Genomic DNA, 22,832 nt, shown 5'->3' with positions numbered 1-22,832 from the left:
TCGTCACGTATTTCCTGTTGTGCTCCCAAATTTCTAGTCAAATCTCTCCGACAATCAAACTCCAATAGTATTTGCAGCAAGGCCAATTCTACCTATTCACTGATGTGCTCAGATCAAGCCAGTAGTACTGCCCAATCGGATTACAAATTAATGAAGCAATTTGCTGAATCGGATCTTTATAAAAGTATTAGTGAGAAATTAAATAATGATGATGATAGCAATGGCAGTGGCGGAAGAGGAAAACAAGATTAAAATACAAAAGAAATATCACACAGATAAGTGGTAGTGTGACTGTGCTTTTCCATATTAGCAACAAAGAGAAGATAATTTCTGGATCTAACATCTGAAAAGTACAATAATGTGTGACTGTAACCACAAACAATTTTTGGTTCTAGTTCTCTATTGGATGAGGATCGAGTTCTTGAAATAATTGTTTCTACAATAAAATTCCTTTCTGGAACAGGTACAGAATGTACTATATAACCCAATTCACCAGATCCAGAACTTCCAAGGGAGAATACTTGGGAATAGTCAGCTGAAATGAAAAAGAATCCTGTCAATCCACTCATAATTGCAATATTTGTATCTGAATTGTTAATTACTGGGTCTAGTATATTCAAATTATTGTCAAATGAACCCGATTGATTATCAATGAGTAATTGTGTAATCTTTCCTGCAATATCTTCGTTTGGGTGATTATCTGAAATTTTCAAATAAGCTATTTTCAAGAAATTGTAAAATTCTTGAATTTTTGAAACATACCATTTGATGCTCCAAAATGAATTTTGGAAAATGGTGAGCTATTCAAGCCAATTCTCTTGAAAAATGGATACGATGTATTCACATTGCTGTACACATTGCCAATATCTGTTAAAATTAGAACATAACTTGTTCCCAAGGAAACGTCGATGATCTTTTCGTGATCGGAAATTAAGGATTCAAAATTACATAATTCAAAACTTCCTGATTTGTGTAGTAATGGATCTGATGATGGTCTAGCCAATTGATTGGTGGTATTTGCTCCTGCACCATAAAGCTTTCCACTCTCTAAATGGTTATAGTATTTCGCAATGCGAAATTGATACCTCTACTTACTGCATAATATCAAGGTAGTTTCATATCCACAAACAATCTTTTCAATTCTATCATTTTCAATAAATGATAAATTCAAGTTATGAGGTGGAAAGATCAAATTATCCTCATCTTCATTGTATGTAATTCCCAATTGCTATATTATTCCGTTAATAATATTTAATAAATTCACAATATTCACAACAATTTCATGAAAACTCCGTTCAGCAACATTTTGAATAACAATAAATACTCACTCCACTATTATTCTTTCCACACACATAAACAATTTGTGAATCTCCAATTTCCTCCATAAAAAACGTATAATAAGCTCCACAACTAATACTTGCAATATTCTTGTGATCAAAAAAGTGAACTCGAACAACCTTTTCAGTCAAAACCTTGTTGTGATCTAATCCAAGCTGACCACTCGTATTTTGTCCAGCAGCATAGACAACATTTGATTTGGTCACGAGAATTGTAAAATGATCTCCAGCTCCAATCCACTTTAAACTATCACCATATGGAAATATTTCAGAAACTTCGACAGGAAGAATATCTGATACTGAGTGGAAAGTTGTATCTTTACATGGTGTAAGTAATTGTCCATCAACATTTCTTCCACAAACCCCTGAATTGATTTTTGATCATCAAATATTTAAATAATAATAATTAATAGTAATTAATAATAATAATTAATTGGAAAAATAGAAAATCCAAGTAGGATTGGCATCATAATCAATGATCAACACATTCCGATCATGTAAAAACCTACAAATTGTACCCTGACTAAAAATACTGCTCGGAAAATCTAAAATTCTTTGATCGGCATCTGCTTTTGATAACATTTTTTTTTAATAAAAAATTACCAAAAATCAGCCAAAAGATGATTTTCTGAGAATTTTGATTATGGAATGATTATTTGCCATATGGTTGGAGATTGAGGTCAAATATTGGAAAATTGAAGATATTAAATGGAAGATAAGAGTATAGAGAAGCTATTCTCATGATTTGTTCTCATTCTTTCTCATTGAAATTGTTGAGAAGAAACAGTTGGAAAAAAGATATGGTATTAAAAATTGGCTGGATTGCATTTTTGAGACATAATTCATTGTTCCACCTAAACTTCATTCTTTTCAAACGCCATTGTGGAGTTTCTATTAACGAAGATGACAATCCTAATTGGCATGTGAAAAGTGAAATTTTCAGAACTTTGAATGGTAGCAATTTAAGCGAATGGTTTTAGGATAAGTGGAAAAAATGTCAAAAGGTTGTTGCAATGAAACCATTAAATTTTCAGAGGATGGTTTCGTCAATGTTTCGTCTGTGAATGTATTTCCTCCTGTGTGGGGAACTGCTGCTTCGATGGCTAATTCTGGTTTCTATCTGGTTCTCTTTGCCATTTATTTCATATGTTTCGGCTTGTTGTTTAGAACTATTCGAAAGAGAGTGGATCAAAACAGAACTAAACAAGTGATGAAACGTAATCATGTGATCATGTTCATATTGGCAGGGTCCATGGTTGCCGTTCAATGTATTAATTTACTGATCAGATTAGTTTCTGATATCCTATTCATGGAGGCAAGATTAATTGTTGAGAGAGGTGAAAGGATAACCTTCGCTCACTATGCAGCCATGTGGTCATTGACTAGTATTTCATCATTCTTCATGTTTCTTAACTATATCATGTTGTTTGTGATTCTATTTTTCGTTCAGATGGTTTTGTAAGTTTCGAATAATTTAATATTTTGTTTCTAACAGAAAAACTAGTTGGAGAACTGCCGCAACAATGAGAGCCATTTCAAAGAAGACATTCAAGAGAGTTAGAATCTTTACTCAAATCACCATTTCTCTCTTTGTATTTGCTGCTTTCGTCTTACTAATCCTCATTAGTATCTCAGTTCCCCTATTGAAATTCGATTACCTTTCAAAATCAACAAGCAACACAGTCAACTTTATTTTACTAGGATTAATCGTTCTATTATACTCCAAAGATACCATTGCCATTCTCATTTCTGGAATACTGGTCATTAAAACCATTCGAAAGTCCATTCTGAAAATTAAGAACATTTCCACTCAACACAAGAAAATGGAAAATCCATTCCTTGTCACATTTTCCTTACTGATAGCTTTAATTTCTTGCATTTTACTTCAATTCCTTGCAGTAATTGTCGGAGCAGTTTTGGTTTCTGATAGGGAAGAATTGAAATTTGTTTGGCATTTCATTAATTGTGCTGGAATTTTAATGTTTGCCATTTTGACACTTGGATTATTCTATCCATTGTTTATTCAGACAGAGACGGTGATTAAGGAATTGCATATTGATGATACAAAGTCAAACATTTCTAATCTATCTGAAAGTAGAAGAAACGAATCGAATAATAGAAATTCAATGCTTCTTTCAATTGATAATAAGAAGAGTGCAATGGTTTTATCACCTGGTGATGCAACATTGCAAATATTGCAGGGAAATTCTGGAACATCGAGCAGTAGTGCACTTTCGAATGAAACTCCTGGTGAAACACTTTCGAATTTCATGCCCTTACCAAGTAGTGAATCTGTCATTGCAATGATTGAATGAGAAACTATTGCAATCAAGTTGAAACTTTCGAGAATTTCGAATATTTTGTGGTCAGAAACCAAACTATTCTAAACTTTGAAGAAACCTTCCATCACTGTGGACCAACAATTTCATCAGAATCTTTTCATGAACTAGAAACTTACTGTAAGCATTAATCTTGTGTAGTACGCATTTGATGACATCAAGTCTCACCAAGTTTACAATTCAGTATTTTACAGTACAAGTGGTTCTTTGCTTTTTTCAATATCTCACTTCCATCATTCCTATATAGTAGTTGTATTTCTTTGGTGTCTATTACTAAATATCATACCAACATGAAAAGTGAGATTATTCCATATTTGGAAAGAGCCAACTGTCAATTTGACATGTTTTATCTCTGTACTATATGATAACCATTCCATCAAACGTTAATACAGGTGTTGAGTGAGAGAATAACGAGCTTCTACTATAAAAAAATGTCTTCAAATGTTACTGTTTCGTTCCCTGGTGATGGTTTCGTCAATGTTTCGTCTGTGAATGCCTTTCCACCAATATGGGGTCCAGCTGCTTCGATGGCTAATTCTGGTTTCTATTTGTGCTTGTTTATTATTTACTTTATTTGCTTTGGATTGTTATTGAGTCTTATTCGAAATAGAATTAAACATCAACACGTTTCGTCTGAGAAGAAAGTTGGTGAAGGAATCATGAAAAGGAATCATATCATCATGTTCTTATTGGCAGGGTCCATGGTAGCTATCCAATGTATCAATTTACTGATTCGTATAGTAAATGATATCCTATTCATTAGAGCTAGAATAATTGTTGAGAGAGGTGAAAGGGTTTCTTACTCACACTATATGGCTATTTGGGTAACTGCTGGATTTTCATCATTCTTCATGTTTCTGAACTTTATCATGTTGTTTGTGATTTTGTTTTTCGTTCAGATGGTTTTGTAAGTTTCGAATAATTTAGTTTTGATTCTAATAGAAAAAATAGTTGGAGAACTGCTGTAACCATGAGAGCCATTTCAAAGAAGGCATTCAAGAGAGTTAGAATCTTTACTCAGATCACAATAGTTCTTTTCGTAATTGCCACTTTCATTGTATTAACCTTGGCAAGTTTATTTGTTCCTCTGACCAAGTTTAATATCTTTAACAAAACAGAAACTACCACCCTTAACTTTGTACTATTTGGAATTATTCTAGTTTTATATGCAAAAGATACCATTGCTATTTTAACTTCTGGAATATTAGTGATTAAAACTATTCGAAAGTCCATCCAAAAGATTAAGAACGTCACTAGTCATCAAAAAAAGATGGAAAACCCATTTATTGTGACATTCTCTCTCCTGATTGGCTTAATTGCCTGTATCTTGCTTCAACTTTTAGCAGTAATCATTGGAGCTGCACTCGTTGCTGACAAGGACGAATTCAAGTTTATTTGGCATTTTGTAAACTGTGCTGGAATTTTATTTTTTGCCAGCTTGACTCTTGCTCTATTCTATCCGTTATTCATTCAGACTGAGACAGTTTTCAAAGAGTTGCATATGGATGATACGAAATCTAATTGTTCCGAAACGAAAACAATTCCAACAAGTCCAAGAAATCGTAGCTCTGTATTTGTGCCAATTGGAGAGAAGGCAAAGATTTCAGAGTTGATCTTGTCGCCTTCTGATTCAGGCACTCCAGTTGCAACTCCACCACATGATATTAATGGTACACCTTGTAGTAGTATTTCAGTTTCACAGGACGAAACTGTTTCTAATTTTAATGCAATGGCAGAAGAATCTCTACACGGTAATTCAATATAATCACAAAATGGACATTTATTTACTAATTATCTTCCCAACAACAGAAGAGATTGTATTTTAATATTTAGTTAATGATTGGCTATTCGAAACAAGTAGAATTTTAGTCATAGGCAGTTGTAGTAGTTGTTGATGTAGAGGATAGAGAACCAGATATCTGTTTATGATAATCTGTCAAGTCCATAAATTGCTGTCTCAACAATGAAAGACAATTGAGAACAGTTTCAAAGTTTGGTCTCTGATCTGGCTCTGCACTCCAACAAGCTTTCATCAATTCCACATAATCATTTACAATAGAAATTGCCTTTGATTTACAAATATCGGAAAGTAATCCATATTCAAACATGTATAATTGAAGCCATTCAGCAATATCTTGTGGATTTTCGAATGGAATTTCAGGTCTCACTCCCTTAATCACTTTGGAAATAACTGAAAATGGAGTTACAAGATGATGATTATTATAAAAACCATCTTCTGAATGAGAATTATGAATTTTTCCATTTCTTTCCTGTTTAAATTGTTTGATTTTCAAAGATTTTGCATAGGGAGCTTCCTCAAAGAATATTTCATACATGATAATTGAGAAACTGTAAACATCGACTGAGGTTGTAATTCGATTCTTTTCGGCATCTGATTGCAATAGTTCAGGAGCCATGTAGGTTAAAGTTCCAGCACAGATGGTTGTGGAGTTTGCTGCAGTGTTTCCAGCAATTCTAGAAATGCCAAAATCACAAACTTTGGCTACTCCAACAGAATCTAATAGAATATTTCCAGGTTTCAAATCTCTGTTTCGAATATTAGGAATAAATAGTTTAAATATTTCACATACCTATGAATAACTTTAAGGGAATGAAGATATGCCATTCCACATGTGATATCAATCAAAAGCTTCAACTTGTCAACAAATTCGAATTGATGGTTTCGTTTCATTAATGAAATATGTTTCTCCAAACTTCCCTTCTCCAAATATTCCACAATGAGATATTGTTTCTGTGGAGTTAATGAAACACCAAAGAATAATACAATATTGGGATGTCTAAGTTTGCATAATAGAGCTGCTTCCTTTTCAATTTCATCTGAATTTTGATAAGCATCTTGAAGTTTAAGACATTTGACAGCAACTGGATGGTGATGCCATTTTCCCAAATAAACAATTCCAGAACCACCTTCTCCAATCTTTCTTTCCAATGTAATCTGATCAATACTAATCACAAAATTCAAATTTCGAACACTGAGCAATTCCTCTTCTGGACATAGATCAGATTCGAGTAATCGCTTTTCAATTTCCTTTTCTGCCTTATCTCTACGCATCCAATACTTTACCTTGTGGGATATCTTGTAGCAGAGCATGGAAATGACACCTATTGAGCATAGGAGAAGGGTAATGACCACAATGGTTACTGAAACAGCTACAGCAATCAGATATTCTCTGGATTCTTCATAGACACAGACAAGATTCTTACTAAATTGATTATCTTTCAAATAGAAATTCTTTGGACAGGGGAGAAGTTGGACTTTTAGATTGGTTTCGGTTTTGTAAAATGAAATGGTAAGTGTTGTCATGTGTAAATGTTCAGAATTTGGAAGTGGACCGGTTGATGCAATGAATAGATTAGTAAATTCCTTTTCTGATGATTGACTAATTGTGAAATTTGATCCTGAAACTTTGATTTTTGAAACTTCCTTATTCATTACAAAAGAATTATTGTAAAGGTCAGTAAAATAGGGAATAATGGTAAATAATTGACCTGGATATACTGAAATAGTTTGATTTCCTTCATATAATCTATCTTTTTGATCCTCAATTTGAACTCTCCAATTCACACTAGCAATGGAAGAAGCAACATAATCTCCAAATACTTTAGCCTTATTTCCACTTCCCAATTCTTCATAAATTAATGGAAGATATGAGGCAGAATTAGAATAGATTGCACCTCCTCCATAACTTGCATAATTTTCTTTGAATTTCGAATAAGTAATAAAAATGGTATCATTTTCAAAATTTGCAAAGATGGCACCTCCTCTGACAGCCAAATTCTTGACAAAATTGCATGACATTATTGAGAAAAGGTCGTTTTGGTTATAATAAATAGCACCTCCACTTCCATCACAACTATCTTGACCACACACTTTAACATCATCTAGATCTGTTACTTGATTTTCCACAAAATCAACATTTTGCATGGTACCTGAAGCACCAATTTCTGAGTGAATATACAGAGCTCCTCCATTCTTGGCCTTGTTCTTCTTGAAAGTGGACCCAGAAATAGTAAATCCAGCTTCAACATAAATAGCTCCTAAACATGGTCAACCACCAATTTAAATCAAAATATACAAACCTCCACTAACTCCCTCATTTTCATTAAAAACAGATCGGGCCAATATAATTGGATGAGACAATGCAATCACTGCCTTATTTCCCGCCTTATTCCTATTAAAAACACTGTCCACAATACGGGTATGTGAGCTCTTAGCTCCACCAGGAGAAATGCAAATTGGACTATCAGTAGCAGAATTCTCCTCAAATAAAATCTCTTTAATGTCAACCTCACTTGAATCACTAATGTCTATAATTCTATTTGCATTGTTTTCTTTAAATATGGAGGAATAGATGGATAATGATTTGATTCCTCGAAAATTAAGAAGTGATTCTTGTTGTAAAGTGGCAGAATTGAGTAATATGTTTTTCATTACAACAGAAATGGAATGTGAAAGTGAGAGCATGATTGGAGTATGAGAATTTTTAAAGCCATCTATGAAAATAAGTTTCGAATATTCTATTCTCATCTGTATTGGAGAGTTCTTTGATTGAATAGTTGAGTTAAATAATATGAATTGATCAGAACTTTCAATAATAAACCTGTCTTCTAGATAAACCTTTGAATTATACAGCCAAACATTCTTAATTTCACAATCGAACATTCCTAAACCAATCAAACTATTACTTGCCAAAAATAGATGAAACTCTTGAATGAAATCCACTCTTAATTTATCCATAACACTATCAATAAATATCAATTCCTTAATAGCACTAATGTAGGGAATATATAGTGTGTGAAGAGTCTTGGATTTGATGAATACTAAAAAACTAGAAGCTGATATTTCACATTGAGCCAAAAATTCAACCTTTTTGAAAACATAATTTCCAGTAAAATATATATTCGAAAGTACTGCTCTGTTAATAACAATGTTCCAATTGGAATCTGGACCACTAGAGAATAAATAATCTCCACCACATTTCATATTCAAGGAATGACCATTAATTGTCAAATAGACAGTAATGTCAGCAAGTTTTTTTGATATTTCTATTGGAATGATTGGCGAAATGTTACAATCAGCAACTTCAAGATCCTTATCGAGTTCAATAACGAGAGCAATAACAAGCTTATCATATTTGGTTTCTAACAGGGCAGTTTCTACTCGGTTCAATACTTTGGTCATCATTATGTTCAACATTTCGTGTGTACTATTCGAAATAACATCTGGTGGTTTTACGTAAGGTTTACTGTACGTGTCACTATTTGAGAGAACTCCAACCACTTCTGCGAATAGTGCTATTGGTCCATCAATATAATATGGAAGAGCTAAAGATGGTGGCTCGAGTTGTTTAGCAATTTGGTCAATTGAGTCTTTAATAAACACTTCAGTGGCATTGGAAGTATCCGATCGAAACTTGGCATCAGGAAATGTTGGAAAAGTAAGATCAAAGGCAAATATCGAATAGTGCCCATTTAAAGTTAGCAATATAACAGCAATAGTTAGAAAGATTAGAGTGAATGAGTGTGATGATGACATTTCGTTTTTGTGGAAAATTTGGTAATGGTGGAATGTAATGGAATGTATCGTTCATCAACAGTCTTTTCTGTACTGGACACGGATCGTTGTCTATTACCCCATCATGGATCAACAGAACTGTTCATCAAGAGTTGGAGTAAACCGCAATATTCATTTTACAACAATTCTGTAGATTAATTTACTCAATTGTCTTGATGTTGGCATCTGCTGTCATGGAAGTGTTTTGAAGCTTTTGATGGAATACATTTTCTTGTTGCTTTCTTACCTTGGAAAAGAATGAAACATGTTTGTTTTTGAGCAGTGCTTTGGCCAAATATTCGAGTGGATCTTCCAAATTCAATGAATCCTTATTTGACAACTCGAAATAGTTGAGAATACGACCACGAAAACCTGCTATTTCAAATTTGAGTCTTTGTCTTGCTTCCTCTGATAAGAGATCAGCCTTATTGAGACACAATACAATTGGAATGCCTTCACAAATTCTTACAACATCTCTAAGCCAATTATTAACACTTTTCAAAGAATTTACACAATCAAACATAATGATGGCACAATTACCATTGATATAATAACCTTCTCTCAATCCTAAAATGTTATAAAATAATATTAGAATTGCTTAATAAAGTCAACTTGCCTCCAAACTTTTCTTGACCTGCACAATCCCAAATGTTGAAAGTGATATCACCATGGGTTGTTTCAAATTTCTTCAATAAAGTCAATTTGAATTAATATTAATCAAGAGAGCTTACCTTTGCATGAACAGAGACACCAAGGGTTGGAATGTATGGCCCATGGAATTCATTTGAGATTAATCTTTTAACAAAGGATGATTTTCCACAGCTATCTCCCTAACAATATTTCAAATAGATGAAAAAATTAGAAAATATTTCACTTACAACCAAAATCAATTTACAACTATTGTTAACAGGAACATGGTTATGCATTGCAATAAAGAGTGATAATGCAGAATCCCTACTATTCTCAAACATTTCAACAGCTTCAAGATTTTTCTTCATAATTTCCTCTGGAGTAAGCTCAACAATCGGGGATGAAGTTGAAAAAGCACCACTAAATATCGATCCAGAATTATTAGTACTGCTACTATTACCAAACAAACCACCACCACTTGTTGTTCCACTTGTTGATCCGAAAATACTATTAGCACTATTACTTGTTGATCCGAAAATACCAGAAGAAGAAGAAGAACTCATAAATCCAAACAAATTGCTACCACTTGTTGTTACATTTCCACTATTACTACTACTATTACTACTGTAAGCTGATTTAGCTACAACAGAATGATCAGAATTTTCCTTCATATGTTTTTGTCCGTGATAACAACACAAATTGGAGGAACAATCGGAACACACATAACTCATAGGACTGGTAAATCCCTCCTCTGTGCAATCTTTACAATCATCACTATTAGCAACTGTAGGAGGCGTGAATAATGAGTTGGAAAATAAGGACATTTTTTTTTGTAATTTGTTTTTCCAAAGTTTTGTGCCTTTTTTCTATTTTTCTTATTTTTCAAAAAGATTTTAAAATGGCGCCAATTTGATTGTGTAACCTTTGAATAGGAGTTTGATTACAGTACAGGAAGAAATTGTAAAAGGCAAAATTGGATGCACCTATCTGACACCTCATTAACTTGTCATATTACAGTCCAAAAAAATCTGCTTCGTTTCGAATAATATTTAGCCTCTTCATCTCAACACATTTTAAACTAGTTCACCAGAGCATCGAGGATGAAGTCATCATCTTCGCAACAACAATATCAAGTGGTTAAATGTCTATCCGTTTCCAATTCACAACGAATTTCTTCCTCTAGTTTCGGAAGTCATCAATATTCGAATCCCATCAATAATCATCATCTCATCATCTTCACCACATAATTCTCTCGCTCTTTCTGATGCCTCCACAAATAACATTCCTGCTGCTGATTTACTCTCCATAGCAGATTCATCCATGATGAAGAATAATCAACAAATGGTTCTCGTCATTGTCACCCGAGAGCACATTACAAAAGTTCTCAAAAAGACACAATGCTACTCGGAGGATGAGTTGAACAGATTTATATCTGAGGGATGGAAATTGAGACATTTAAAGTCGCCAAATCTTGTAGAAATTGAAGATATCTTTTTTGAAAAGTTTGCAAATATTATGAATACAAATAATTCGAATAGTAATTCTAATTTGGGAGGAGGTGGAGGAGGAAATAGTGTTGGTACTGGTACTGGGAATGTGAATGGTAATCAGTTTGTTGCCAATACAAAGAATGAAGCTAGTGAAAAATCCAAATTACTTGTTGGAAGTGAAGATGACGATGAGGATGAGAATGAAATTGCTGAAGCAGGTTCAATTTCTTCCGATTCATCATCATCTATCAAGATGCAAGTTGAGAATTTGAGTCAGCTTGTTGATAAGAAACAAAGTTATTGGATTTGCTTTCAAATGGAATACTTTAAACATGGTGATTTGGATACCTATTTGAAGAAGAAAACTAAACAATACGAAAGTACGAATAATTGTCATGTCAATTCAATATTTGAAGTCATTTCGAGAGATCAATTATTGAGTTACATGATTCAAATTGCAGAGGGTGTCAAGTATTTGCATTCCGAGGGATTTGTACATTTGGATTTAAAGCCGAGTAACATTTTTGTTACCAATGATGAAAAGTCGATCAAGATTGGAGATTTTGAAACTATGAAAAAGATGAAATTCTCCACCAGTGAAGAAGCAGTAGAATTGGAAAAGGAAAGAGGTAATTTTTTCAATAGGAATAATGGCAGTATTCACACTGACCAGCTTCTTGTTCCACAAAGCTTTAGCTCTGAACAAACTCTTCTGGGTACTGTTAAATATTGCTCACCAGAAATGATGTCCCAGGAACCATATGGATATTCGACAGATATGTGGTCTCTTGGTTGTGTATTTTATGAACTCTTGTTCCAAGTCTTGAATAGACAATTTTACATTGAGGTGTATCAGAATGTGAATTTCCATGCCCAACTCAGACAACAAGTTATGGAATGTGTAACTAATGGAACTGAATTGGCCGAATTGATTTGTAAATTATTGGATCCTAATCCTATTGGAAGACCAACAGCTGCCGAAACATTGGAAAAGCTTCGTTCCATTCATGGAAGAGCTAGCACTTTATCGAGCAAAAATTCTCCTCTCTCGCCTGCCAAATCGAGAGTGAGAGAAAGTACCATCAGAAGAAACACTTTCATTCCTTCGAAAACAGTAACTCAAAATTTCTTCCAAAAATTCCTCCTTCGTTCTCAATCTAACAAGCTCTCTCTGAAACCTTCCTATTGGGAGGAGTTCTCAAACATTCCCAAGATTGCATTCGAAACTCTGACCTCAAATGATATCAAACAACGAAAACTATTCATAGAGAGGAAGAATCAAAGCACTGGAGAACATCATGAATTATTTGACTCATTCTCCAATTTTTATACATTCAAAGACGACGATAAGAATCACAACGTCTTATTTGGATTGACTTTGAACAAACTCATTGAAATGGTTACAGTCACTGAGCACAGACTATTCGATACTATGAGTAAGATTCGTTTCAGAGAATACGATACTGTTGCTAATGATTATTTCGAAGTATTTGGAGAGAATTGTGTACGTCCTGAGACAAGAATCGAAACAAAGGACACTTTTAGAAAGGCATTCTTCAGGGGATATGTTCACATTCTGTCTCCAGATGGTCTCCTATTGAAAATATTCGAAAGGTTGAGTCTTCCACTCATCTTGATCATGAAAAATTTCGGATTAGATAGTAAGGGAGTCTTTTCCTCTACTGATGTCACTAATGATAATATTCTTGAAGAATCAGTCGGTGAACACGTTGATAGAATTACCAACACAATGTCAAAACTTTTGGAAACTGTAGAGTGTATTGAAATTATTATTTGTTGTCTCGATGTGTTGAGCTATTGGCTATCGGAATATTACTATCAATGGAATCAAAACATGTTCGAATTTCTCTCAAAGATTATCGAACAGATAAAATCCCTACACTTATTGAAAAAGGTTGAGTCAAGCAAGATTCCAGACTCGGTTGTGACTCTATCAAAAGTTGGAAATGCACTCGAATTATGTGAAACTATCAATACAACATTGAAAAAGAAAATGGCAACAATTTTAGGTAAGAAGAATCTGAGAAAGAAGGTCAGCATTAAGGAATATACCCAATTCACTTCGCTGGAAATTGAAAAGACCGACACAGAGTCATTCTCTGATAAGTTGTCTAATTTCTTCTCGTCCCATTTATCTGAATCAGATTCTGATGTAATCTTCACTAATGGCAACAATAGAAGAGGAAAGAGGAATGCCTTGGAAACTTCAATTGATACCGATGAAAATCTTGATGATGATAATACCAACACTGACGAATATTATCACTTTTACAAAACCATTTACATGGACTCGTCAAAATGTCCAAGACCAAACATTCCTCCAAATGTCTTTTCATCCTCTCTCAAATGGTCAGATGTGTCACCTGTAGAATTATCTAGACAATTCACTATTATGGATTATTACTTTTATAGTGAAATTTCGAGTGTTGAATTTTTGAATTATTCCATTCTCTCTGTAAAGAATTGTAAAAAGACGTATGGCTACTTGGATTTCAATATGGCCATTTCCAATTTTAGATCTCAATATTTCAAGATGAATTGTCCTAAATTGTGTCAATATCTCGAGTTGATCCACGATAGAGCTAATTGGCTTATGTGTGATGTCTTGGATAAACCACACATCAAGGATCGTGTTGAATTGATCATCAAGATTAAGCAAATCATTATTGAATTGTACAATATGCAAAACTATGGTGCTGCCCATGCACTTGCTACCATCTTTTCACATCCAGCCATTAAGGAAAATCTCTACCATACTGTCGATGAATCCAAAAAGAAATTCAAAGGAAATGCCAACTTTAGTTTCAAGAGTATTGTGAGAAATCTCGGTCACCCAAAACACAGCCATACCATTGTTCAAGAAATGAGAAAATCAGGCTCATTCGACTCATTCTCTATCAATAGTTCCACTTCTGTCAATGTAGAAAGTTCCCTTCCATCTCCAAATATTGTCAGAAGAAAGGAATCAATAAGCACTGTCAGAGTAATTCCAACAAGTGTCAACAACTCAATCAAACAGCAACAAATTGCCTCAGAGGATGACAATGAAGCTGAAGAAGTGGAAACTAATCCACTCGTAGTCTTTTATGAGGATCACCATACTGCCAAATCAAAAGATTCTTCCTTCTCTCACATGCCAACTCCATCCCTCATTCATTTCAAATCCAAATATGACATCTTTTTCGGATTTGATCCATCCAATTATCATATCGATGTAGTAGTTGTTGAAGATTCTCGATATCAGAATTATAATGACCTATTTGATGGATGCAGAACTCCTTGTCTTCCAATTGTTGAAGCTCACTTGAGAGAGCTCATGTATATTCAGAATCATTTTATGGATTTTTTACAACAGGAAGAATTGAGCTACTTTTACTCAACTGAAACCTATGTGAAACATCACAATAACATGATTCGATGGGCCAAATTTGAAGAACTTGCCACAGCCATGAACAGATTGGAAAAGTGTCGAGTTGACTTTGCCATCCAACCAGTTTTCCAAATCCAAATGATGATCCAAAAGCAACAACGAGAAGCCTCTGCACTCTATGGAAGCACCATGACTGTCGAGCAATTCATCAAAATTGCCAGAATTAGAGAACCACCCAATGCTCAAAGAAAGGAAATTTTATAATTTCACACTTCTTCCAATCATTATTTCTCTATTAAAAACTCACATTCCTTTCTCAATTATCATTCTCAATAATTCCAAGTTTATAATTTGTTATTTTCAAGTGGTTTTGAGTTCAACTTTGAAAAGACAAGCAAGTTGATGAACTCATGATTTTTACAACAAGCAAAAAAATGGAAATTGGATCAAACACTAGTGAGGATTCAACAACAACAATAACCACCACGCCTGCAACATTGGGAGCAACATCTTCATCGATAGCAAATAATGGAGAGGGAGGAGATATTCAAGGTACAACAGTAACAACAACAACAATAACAGATCAAGGACAAGAAGCTTCATCCGCTGATACTCAAACAACAAGTAGTTTATTTACAACAGCTGCTGATGATACAACAACAACTCTTGCTACTACAACTGCTAGTGCTTCAGATGATTCAACAACATTAGATAGTGCTACTGATGTTATTGCTTCTTCACCAAAAGGCATAAAGATAAATAAGAAACCTTTAGAAGGCTCTAAACTCTTCACTCTAGCTGTCATTCCAAACTATAACAACGCCACAAAGGAATACAAATCACTGGTTCAAGTCGATCCAACGAGTAGTCTCATCACAAAGTACAAGAGTGTTCCTCCACCTGTTGATCCGACTCTTGCAACAACAACAACTCCAACACCTGTTGCTGCTGCCACTACTACATTGCCAACTCCAACAACAACCACCACTGCTGTACCGACTCCAGTAACACCAGCCACAGCAACAACAGAAAAAGTTGATGTTGTTCCATTGGAAGTGATTGAGCAAGCTAAAGTTATTCCTGGATTGTTTATTGAAGGATTTTTACCATTCTACAAGTCTGGTTTGTTTACTGATGCTACAGTTACATGTGGTGGTGTTCAATTCAAGGTACACAAGATGGTTCTGGGTTATAGATCATCCTATTTCAGAGAGATATTCCAAACTACTTCGGATTGTGTTATTGATGAGAAGAGTTCTAATTTATCATTGTGTAATGTTGATCAAGTTTTTCCAACAGTCATTGGTATGTAATAGTAATAATTATTATTAATTATTAATAATTGTAATTATATATGAATTTTAATAGAATATTTATATTCGGGTATGATTACCATTGACAGATACAATGTGGTTTCTTTGAAGTTGTTGGCCAACTTTTTAGATGTAGATCCTTTGAAGTGTGAAGTTGAAAACTTTTTGCTTTCATTTATCAATGCAGAGAATGTGTTTGATGTTTTGGATTCTGCTATTATTTCAAATGATAATTCTATCAAGAGTATTTGTGTTGATTCTATTGCTTATAACTTTGATATTCTTAATCAAAAGTTGGTGGAAAAGGTCTTTGATAATGATCGTAAATTCCCTCTTGATATTTTCTTCTCCATTATTGGAAATAAGAATATGAAGAGTAATCCAACCGAAGAGAGAGTTAAAATTGTTTCAGAAATTGTACAGAGATTTATTGACGAGTTCAAAGCATTTGATAATATTGAATTATTTAAAAACATTATCAATGCATCTGTAGATTCTAGATCATTGGATGTAGAACTTGCTATCAAGTATTTACAATACTGTGATTCTCATGTACCAGAATTGGAAGAGCAATCTGGTAAATGTTCACAAATTTTGGCTGCAAACTTTTACACTTTACTCAACTCTGGTAGAAGTACAATTATTTATGATGTATTGCCAAATACATTTGTAGAATTATTGAGATGTGATGAACTTTATACTAAAGATGAGGATCAAGTTTATGAAATTGCTTGCAACTATATTGAAAGTAATAAGGACAAGTTGACTCAAGAACAAAAAGTCCAAATATTCAAATGTGTAAGATATACCTACTTGAGCATTCCACTCTTGACTAAACTCAAGAATGATCCACTCTTTGTATCTAAGGAAGACATTTTGGAAGCTTTGTGGAGTAGAGTTAGCAGATTGGAAGGTAAGAAGAATGATGAATCTGTTTACAGCACGAGACCAAGAAAAATTCGTGTCTTTATCTATGAAAAGGACTTTGATACTAATGGAATCTTGTATTGGTTGGGTACCAATTACAGTCAAGAAGCATACACTAGCCCAATGGATAGATCGTACCTTTCTGTTACTGCCTCATCCAACTTTGAGGTTGGCTCAGCAAAGGACTTGGTGAGTCATGAACCAACTAAATGTAATCTTATTGGAAAGGCCAATGCTTTCATAATTATCAAATTTGAAACCATTAGAGTGATGCCAACCAAATATTCTCTCAGACACACCATGTCTAGAGATGGAGAAGCTCTTCGTCATTGGACTTTGAGTGGAAGTTCAGACGGTATCAATTATTCAGATATTTTCACACATACCAATGACCAAGCTTTGAATCTCAAAGGCTCTACCGGTTCCTGGGATTTGAATTGTACCTCATACTATCAATATTTCAAAATTACTCAAACTGCTAACAATTCTTCGAACAATAATTATTTTTCCCTTGCAGGTGTTGAATTTTATGGACTCATCTCAAGGATTTGTGAATAAATCTCTTTGTATAGATAAATCTACATCAATCTTGTTTTTTAATATTGATTTATTTCATTCCATGATACATGGCATCTTGTTGTTGGTTTGCTAGTTTTCTATTCTTTCTAATGCAACAAGCAATTACTGCAATCATGATAAAAATGGTGCAAAGATTAGTAAAGGCAAGAATTGGAGTGGTAATCATCAATGCCTTATTGGATTCTTGGTAGGTTTGAATAAATTCGCTAGCACACAAATCTCTATTTGAATTTTTACATTCCATACACCATGTTGAATCAGAAGGGACCATTGAATATTCACTAACTAGCTCAGAAAATTGTTCTAATGGACAATATTCACTCTTGCAACCCAATGAGGTCATTGTGAGAGGAGTGAATGAAGTATCATTAAATTGCTTGGCATGAACAAATCTGACAGCCTTAGATCCATCACTCATTTCATGTAATTCCATAACCATGAATGATCCATAACCTGGTTGATTGGCCAAATAAGGATAATCAGCAGTTAATTTCAAACTGGCAGCAAGTGCTTGCAGAGTAGTGTCATGAGCCGAGTAGTGATAATACTTGACTTTGGTCTGAGCAACATTGTAATTCATCAATGTAACAAGATCACTACTTCCTTCTCTTCCAAATACTGGATAGGTATAAATTAATTTCAAATATCCATCTCTCAATGCACAAATCTCATCCCAATGTTCATGAACCCATTGGAGAGAAAGTAAATTGTGAGATTTTTGAACTGTTAAAACATCAACAAGTGTTGCCAAAGATAAATCACCCTTAGAGGCATCCCATCCAGTAACCTTGAACAATTCATTAATTAATTGACGATTCTTATTGAAATATTCAATAGCTGATTGAGTATTCACCGCATGCATTCTTTTCATTACGCTGTTACAAAATTGATATCCAATCAAGACTGAATCCGACTCTTGTGGAACTGTGTGAACAGGAACTGCTTGAGTACCATTTGGAAGTGAAAACATTGAATTACCTTCCAAATCATTTACATTCATAAAATTAACAATTGGTGTATTTCCAGTTCCTTGCTTGAATAAACCCATTGAAACAGACCACATGCTCATCAATGTTCTATCTAAATCTGTTGATCTAAATGAATAATCACTTGATACATATTGTGTTGAAATACCTCTAACTCTATTCAATGATTGTTCACTGATGTATCTATTGTACAGGTTATTACCCATTTGATTGCATTGATATTGTCCCAAACCAGTTAACTCACCCAATTTCAACTTGGAAATCTTTTCAAAATCAATCGGATCATTAGGAATATTCAACTCTGAAACTGGCAATCTATCACAGTGTCTAGAAATTGCTTGAATTTGCAAAATTCCCTTAGATGTAACTGCTTGTTTCTCAGCCCTCGTAACCTCAAGTGTTGCACTAACCTCACCCATCATCACACAGCAGCAACACATCAATAGCAGCATGCTACCAATAAGCAATTTACCGAACTGGTGTTGGTGGTGTTCTTCTTGAAACATTTTTTTAGAGATATTGTTGCTGTTGTGAAAGAATGGTGCTCTCTGCTCCGGTGATTTAAATAGTGACTATGGCAAGTTGCATTGCAATCATTTTGGAACGTGAGTTGAAAGTGTGTTTTTTGGGTGTGTTACATGGGTCGATAAGGTACCTCTGATAAGGTTCATCTTGTGTGTGGTGAAATACATAACAAGGATATCTCCGTAACAGCGCTGTAGTTGAGAGTCCCAACTAACCACACAGGCATCGGTATGATGATTCAAACTGAATCCATCGCTCTTCTATTGTTTGAGTAAACTTCAAATTTTAATTGTGGTGTGGGACATCTTTAGGGTCATCTTATCAAATATCTGAATTTGAATCTATTAAATTTCCAAAACTCTACATACACTGTAAGGTATTTTATAATTTAACGAGCCATTGGCAGTGTTGGTTATTAATTGAGCCAGTCTATTACTCTCTTTTTTCTTCTTCTTCCATTTGTGATCTACATACGTTGATAAGATGATGAGCTGGTTTATCAATGGTAGAAGCTGTTTGGTTGTGTTGATGAAGGAATTCTTCAAATAGCTCTATAGCTTCTGTATGTACCATTTCAAAGAATAAATCACAAGCCTTATTGTAGATTTTCCATTTTTCTTTCTTTCCTTGTTCCTCCAATTCGTACATCCATTCTAAAATCAGAAATAACAATTAATTAAAATGAAATTAGAAAACTTACCATCTGCTTTTGTTTCACACAAGTCACCAACTTCAAACACATTCCCAACATAGATATTATCCTCTTTAAACTTTGGTGAGGTGTACATGGAGTCGTTTGCCAAGTCGACACTGTCTACAAATCTCATATAGTACAAATGGGAAAATTGAGAGTATAATCTTTCAGTGACAACCACATCCAAATCTAAACGTTGGGCAACCTCAAGCAAAGCATCAGCATTATATTTGAAACTTCCAATAATTGTAAAAGTTTTTGAGTCAGAGGTACCAATATTTCCAGTTTGAGATTGTTGGCAAAGGATAGCTGTTCTGAAAACGACTTTATCCAAAAAGAAACTATGTTTCTTCCAATATTCCAAATTTTTCCATTTGATTGATTTTAGCTTCGATAACTTGTCTCTCAATAATTGAGATGCTGAAAGAGCTTTTTCTTCATGCCTTGAAAGATCAGTCGAAGCATTAAATGAAATGGTAAACATGTCATTATCAGTTCCAATTAGTTGACCTCCTTTTGGTTTTACGGCAGTACTAATCTCCAGAAATACATCACTCAACAAATTCACAACCTCTTTAGCATTTGCTTCATTCAACATTTCATTGAGTCCTTCCATTAATATGGTAACGATTGTAACCTGCCTTATTTCCAAGTGTAGAGAGAACATTGTTTTTGAAGCAATATACTTCTTCTTTCCACTCTTCGCAAGAGTAGTTTTCCGTAAACTTCCAGTACTTGATAGAGAATTGTTCGAATTATATCCCTCACTTTGCTGCCGTGAAGTGCTTGGATCTTCAACTTCGGGAATTTCCATTCCTCCATTCTCTATTTGGCTGATCAAGTGAGGAGGAATGAAGCTTTTGTAACTTCTAATTCTATTCACCATAAATAAAAAGTTTTTCTGGAGTTTAACAACTTCTGAAAAGTAGGTTTTCGAAACGGTCAATCTGTCTAAATCCATATGAGAAACACTCTCAAATAGTTCAATAAGGTTATTGAATGGTCTCACAATTCTATATGAAACAATAATTCCAACAATTGCGCTTACAATCATTATCAATACTGTTCCAGTTAAAGCTGATAACATGCCAACAATAAAACTTCCAGTAAAATTCCATTCAGGAACTGAAGAATTTGTGTTATTTTCAATTCAATCTATTAAAACAAACCTGTATAGACAATCATCCAATCAATGTTATTTCCAGTACAGTAACGATGAAGAGCTATGAAATATCCACCCTTAGACAGATACTCTTGATTATTACATTTGACAGTCTTCATTGATGAGTAGTCACCACTAATCTGTGAGAAGATGTATTTCATTTGTGTGTCTTGGACTGAATTTATACTCATTCGAGTATAACGATCCGAATCCCAAGAAAGAAATTGTGTTGTGTGATCCATTGCTATAACGTAATTAGTAGCAGTTTCTACAATTGCAAATCTATCCCCATATGAACGATCCAAAATCTTTTCAACATGAGTTGTTAAGGTTGCAACACTGATATCATATCCAAAATAATAGTCAAAATTGGTTCCATTCACAGGAGCAGCTCTTTTCCAACTATTAATCAAACTAATAAACACATACTGAGGCATTGTACGATCTGCATAGCTCAGTGTAAATGCTGGAAATCCTGCATAAAGGTTTGCAGTTTCAACTATTTCTGACATTTCAAATTTGCCTAAAGTAATATCAGGTTTTGAATTGCGTTTACAATAATCATATGTTACAACATCCTCACAAAAATATAACTGCTGATCATTCAGGTTGGTGTGCACTAAGGCTACTTTTGAATCCCATGTTATTATTCCATAACAAGTTCCCAAATTATCTCCAATGTATGTTGTAATCATTAAATCCTTGTGAAAATCCAACTCAGATTTGTAGATGGTATACATGTGCTTTTCTATCCAAGCTCTGTCTGTATAATTCAGTGAATGAACTAATTGACTTTTTGTTGCTGAAGAAACGATCAGCACCTCCTGTATGGTTTCTTTGATATTATTCACTATCTCAAATACTTGTTTGTCCTTTACACTATTACTCAACCCCCAGATTGAGGGCAATAAAGCTCCAATCCATGTCGATGATAAAACTACAGAGCTCATAATTACAATTCCACAAATAATTAAAATCAGGAAAAACTTGATTGATAAGAAAAACTTGGAAACTCTTTCCTCTTTCCCTTCCTCTTCAGGTTTTAAATGAGGAGAGAGCCTATTGAACTTGACTAAATCAGTTACGGAAGATCTAATACTAGCCGTGGTTGTCATATGAGCTAATGAAGGTGTTTTGTAGATGGATGCAGTAGATGAATGTAATTGGAGTTTTCCTTGGTAACGAGCTGATCGACCTGAAGCTAACACCTGATCGGAATCTGATATAGTAGGCTCATACAGACTCAAAATGGGCACTATCTTTTTGCTCATCGTTGTTTAATGTTTCAATGATAGATTATTATATGTAATAATAATAATATTATTGATGATGGAATGTAGAAGAAATATTCAGCTTGTTAACTAAAACCACTAATTCGCTCAGTTTTTTCTTTTTCTTCTGAGATTGTTGTTTCCTAATGATGATAAGCAATGATGGAGATGAAAAGACACATCCTCCTTATTTGAAATAATGTCATTTGAATTAATCTACATCGGAAACCTTTAATTAAATGGCAAATTGACAGGCTATTTTCCAATAATAACAAATTATAGCATATGCTCCTCCTTCTTTTCCAATAATTATCGAACACAAGAAATTGTTCAAGTCTTTTTTTTTAACGATTTGATTTTTGGCGCCAAATCAAATTTCCAAGCTTTTCAATCAATAAAAAATTCATCACAACGTTGATCAACAAGCAACAACAACACAAGTAGTGATCGCGTTCTTGTTGTGTTCTCTTCCACTACTAGGTTTCCTTGTTCAAATATTAACACACCTATGTGGTGATAGTATGAACTTTGAGATCTAAAGAACTTATTTATTGTGCAATTGATTCGTTGCAATTTTTCATCGGGTGATCATCACACGATCATCATCAATTAA

The 22,832-nt window shown here is 34.1% G+C and overlaps 9 protein-coding genes across 9 annotated transcripts; 4 read left to right on the top strand and 5 right to left on the bottom strand.

Annotated features, from left to right (window-relative positions):
• Positions 1-159: 159 nt before the first annotated feature.
• Positions 160-1,919, bottom strand: NAEGRDRAFT_79707 (uncharacterized protein; the record flags this gene model as incomplete). Its single annotated transcript, XM_002677311.1, has 5 exons — positions 160-718; positions 763-1,047; positions 1,096-1,228; positions 1,329-1,702; positions 1,847-1,919. 5 exons carry the CDS (start codon positions 1,917-1,919, stop codon positions 249-251), a joined length of 1,335 nt encoding a protein of 444 aa, XP_002677357.1. The 3' UTR covers positions 160-248.
• A 412-nt stretch (positions 1,920-2,331) lies between these two features.
• NAEGRDRAFT_67484 (uncharacterized protein) lies at positions 2,332-3,652 on the top strand (the record flags this gene model as incomplete). Its single annotated transcript, XM_002677404.1, has 2 exons — positions 2,332-2,795; positions 2,833-3,652. 2 exons carry the CDS (start codon positions 2,332-2,334, stop codon positions 3,650-3,652), a joined length of 1,284 nt encoding a protein of 427 aa, XP_002677450.1.
• A 455-nt stretch (positions 3,653-4,107) lies between these two features.
• Positions 4,108-4,587, top strand: NAEGRDRAFT_67483 (uncharacterized protein; the record flags this gene model as incomplete). Its single annotated transcript, XM_002677403.1, has 1 exon — positions 4,108-4,587. The coding sequence occupies one exon, from the start codon at positions 4,108-4,110 to the stop codon at positions 4,585-4,587; it is 480 nt and encodes a 159-aa protein (XP_002677449.1).
• A 1,410-nt stretch (positions 4,588-5,997) lies between these two features.
• NAEGRDRAFT_3578 (uncharacterized protein) lies at positions 5,998-6,638 on the bottom strand (the record flags this gene model as incomplete). Its single annotated transcript, XM_002677310.1, has 2 exons — positions 5,998-6,223; positions 6,268-6,638. Coding segments are annotated over 2 exons (597 nt in total), but the record flags the coding sequence as incomplete, so codon positions are not given.
• A 2,773-nt stretch (positions 6,639-9,411) lies between these two features.
• NAEGRDRAFT_33472 (ran family small GTPase) lies at positions 9,412-10,069 on the bottom strand (the record flags this gene model as incomplete). The annotated part of the gene is made up of 3 exons (XM_002677309.1): positions 9,412-9,811; positions 9,864-9,937; positions 9,983-10,069. Coding segments are annotated over 3 exons (561 nt in total), but the record flags the coding sequence as incomplete, so codon positions are not given.
• Positions 10,070-11,801: 1,732 nt separating this feature from the next.
• NAEGRDRAFT_5372 (uncharacterized protein) lies at positions 11,802-12,182 on the top strand (the record flags this gene model as incomplete). The annotated part of the gene is made up of 2 exons (XM_002677402.1): positions 11,802-11,914; positions 12,017-12,182. Coding segments are annotated over 2 exons (279 nt in total), but the record flags the coding sequence as incomplete, so codon positions are not given.
• A 3,014-nt stretch (positions 12,183-15,196) lies between these two features.
• On the top strand, positions 15,197-17,572 carry NAEGRDRAFT_79706 (uncharacterized protein; the record flags this gene model as incomplete). The annotated part of the gene is made up of 2 exons (XM_002677401.1): positions 15,197-16,067; positions 16,131-17,572. The coding sequence occupies 2 exons, from the start codon at positions 15,197-15,199 to the stop codon at positions 17,558-17,560; spliced, it is 2,301 nt and encodes a 766-aa protein (XP_002677447.1). The 3' UTR covers positions 17,561-17,572.
• A 37-nt stretch (positions 17,573-17,609) lies between these two features.
• NAEGRDRAFT_49017 (uncharacterized protein) lies at positions 17,610-18,986 on the bottom strand (the record flags this gene model as incomplete). Its single annotated transcript, XM_002677308.1, has 1 exon — positions 17,610-18,986. The coding sequence occupies one exon, from the start codon at positions 18,984-18,986 to the stop codon at positions 17,610-17,612; it is 1,377 nt and encodes a 458-aa protein (XP_002677354.1).
• A 538-nt stretch (positions 18,987-19,524) lies between these two features.
• Positions 19,525-22,219, bottom strand: NAEGRDRAFT_67478 (uncharacterized protein; the record flags this gene model as incomplete). The annotated part of the gene is made up of 4 exons (XM_002677307.1): positions 19,525-19,745; positions 19,793-20,911; positions 20,956-21,350; positions 21,378-22,219. 4 exons carry the CDS (start codon positions 22,217-22,219, stop codon positions 19,525-19,527), a joined length of 2,577 nt encoding a protein of 858 aa, XP_002677353.1.
• Between the last annotated feature and the right edge of the window lie 613 nt (positions 22,220-22,832).

This window comes from Naegleria gruberi (assembly GCF_000004985.1).
Source record: "Naegleria gruberi genomic scaffold NAEGRscaffold_23, whole genome shotgun sequence".
Lineage (NCBI taxonomy): Eukaryota > Heterolobosea > Eutetramitea > Acrasida > Naegleriidae > Naegleria > Naegleria gruberi.
This window is presented reverse-complemented; position numbering and strand designations above follow the sequence as displayed.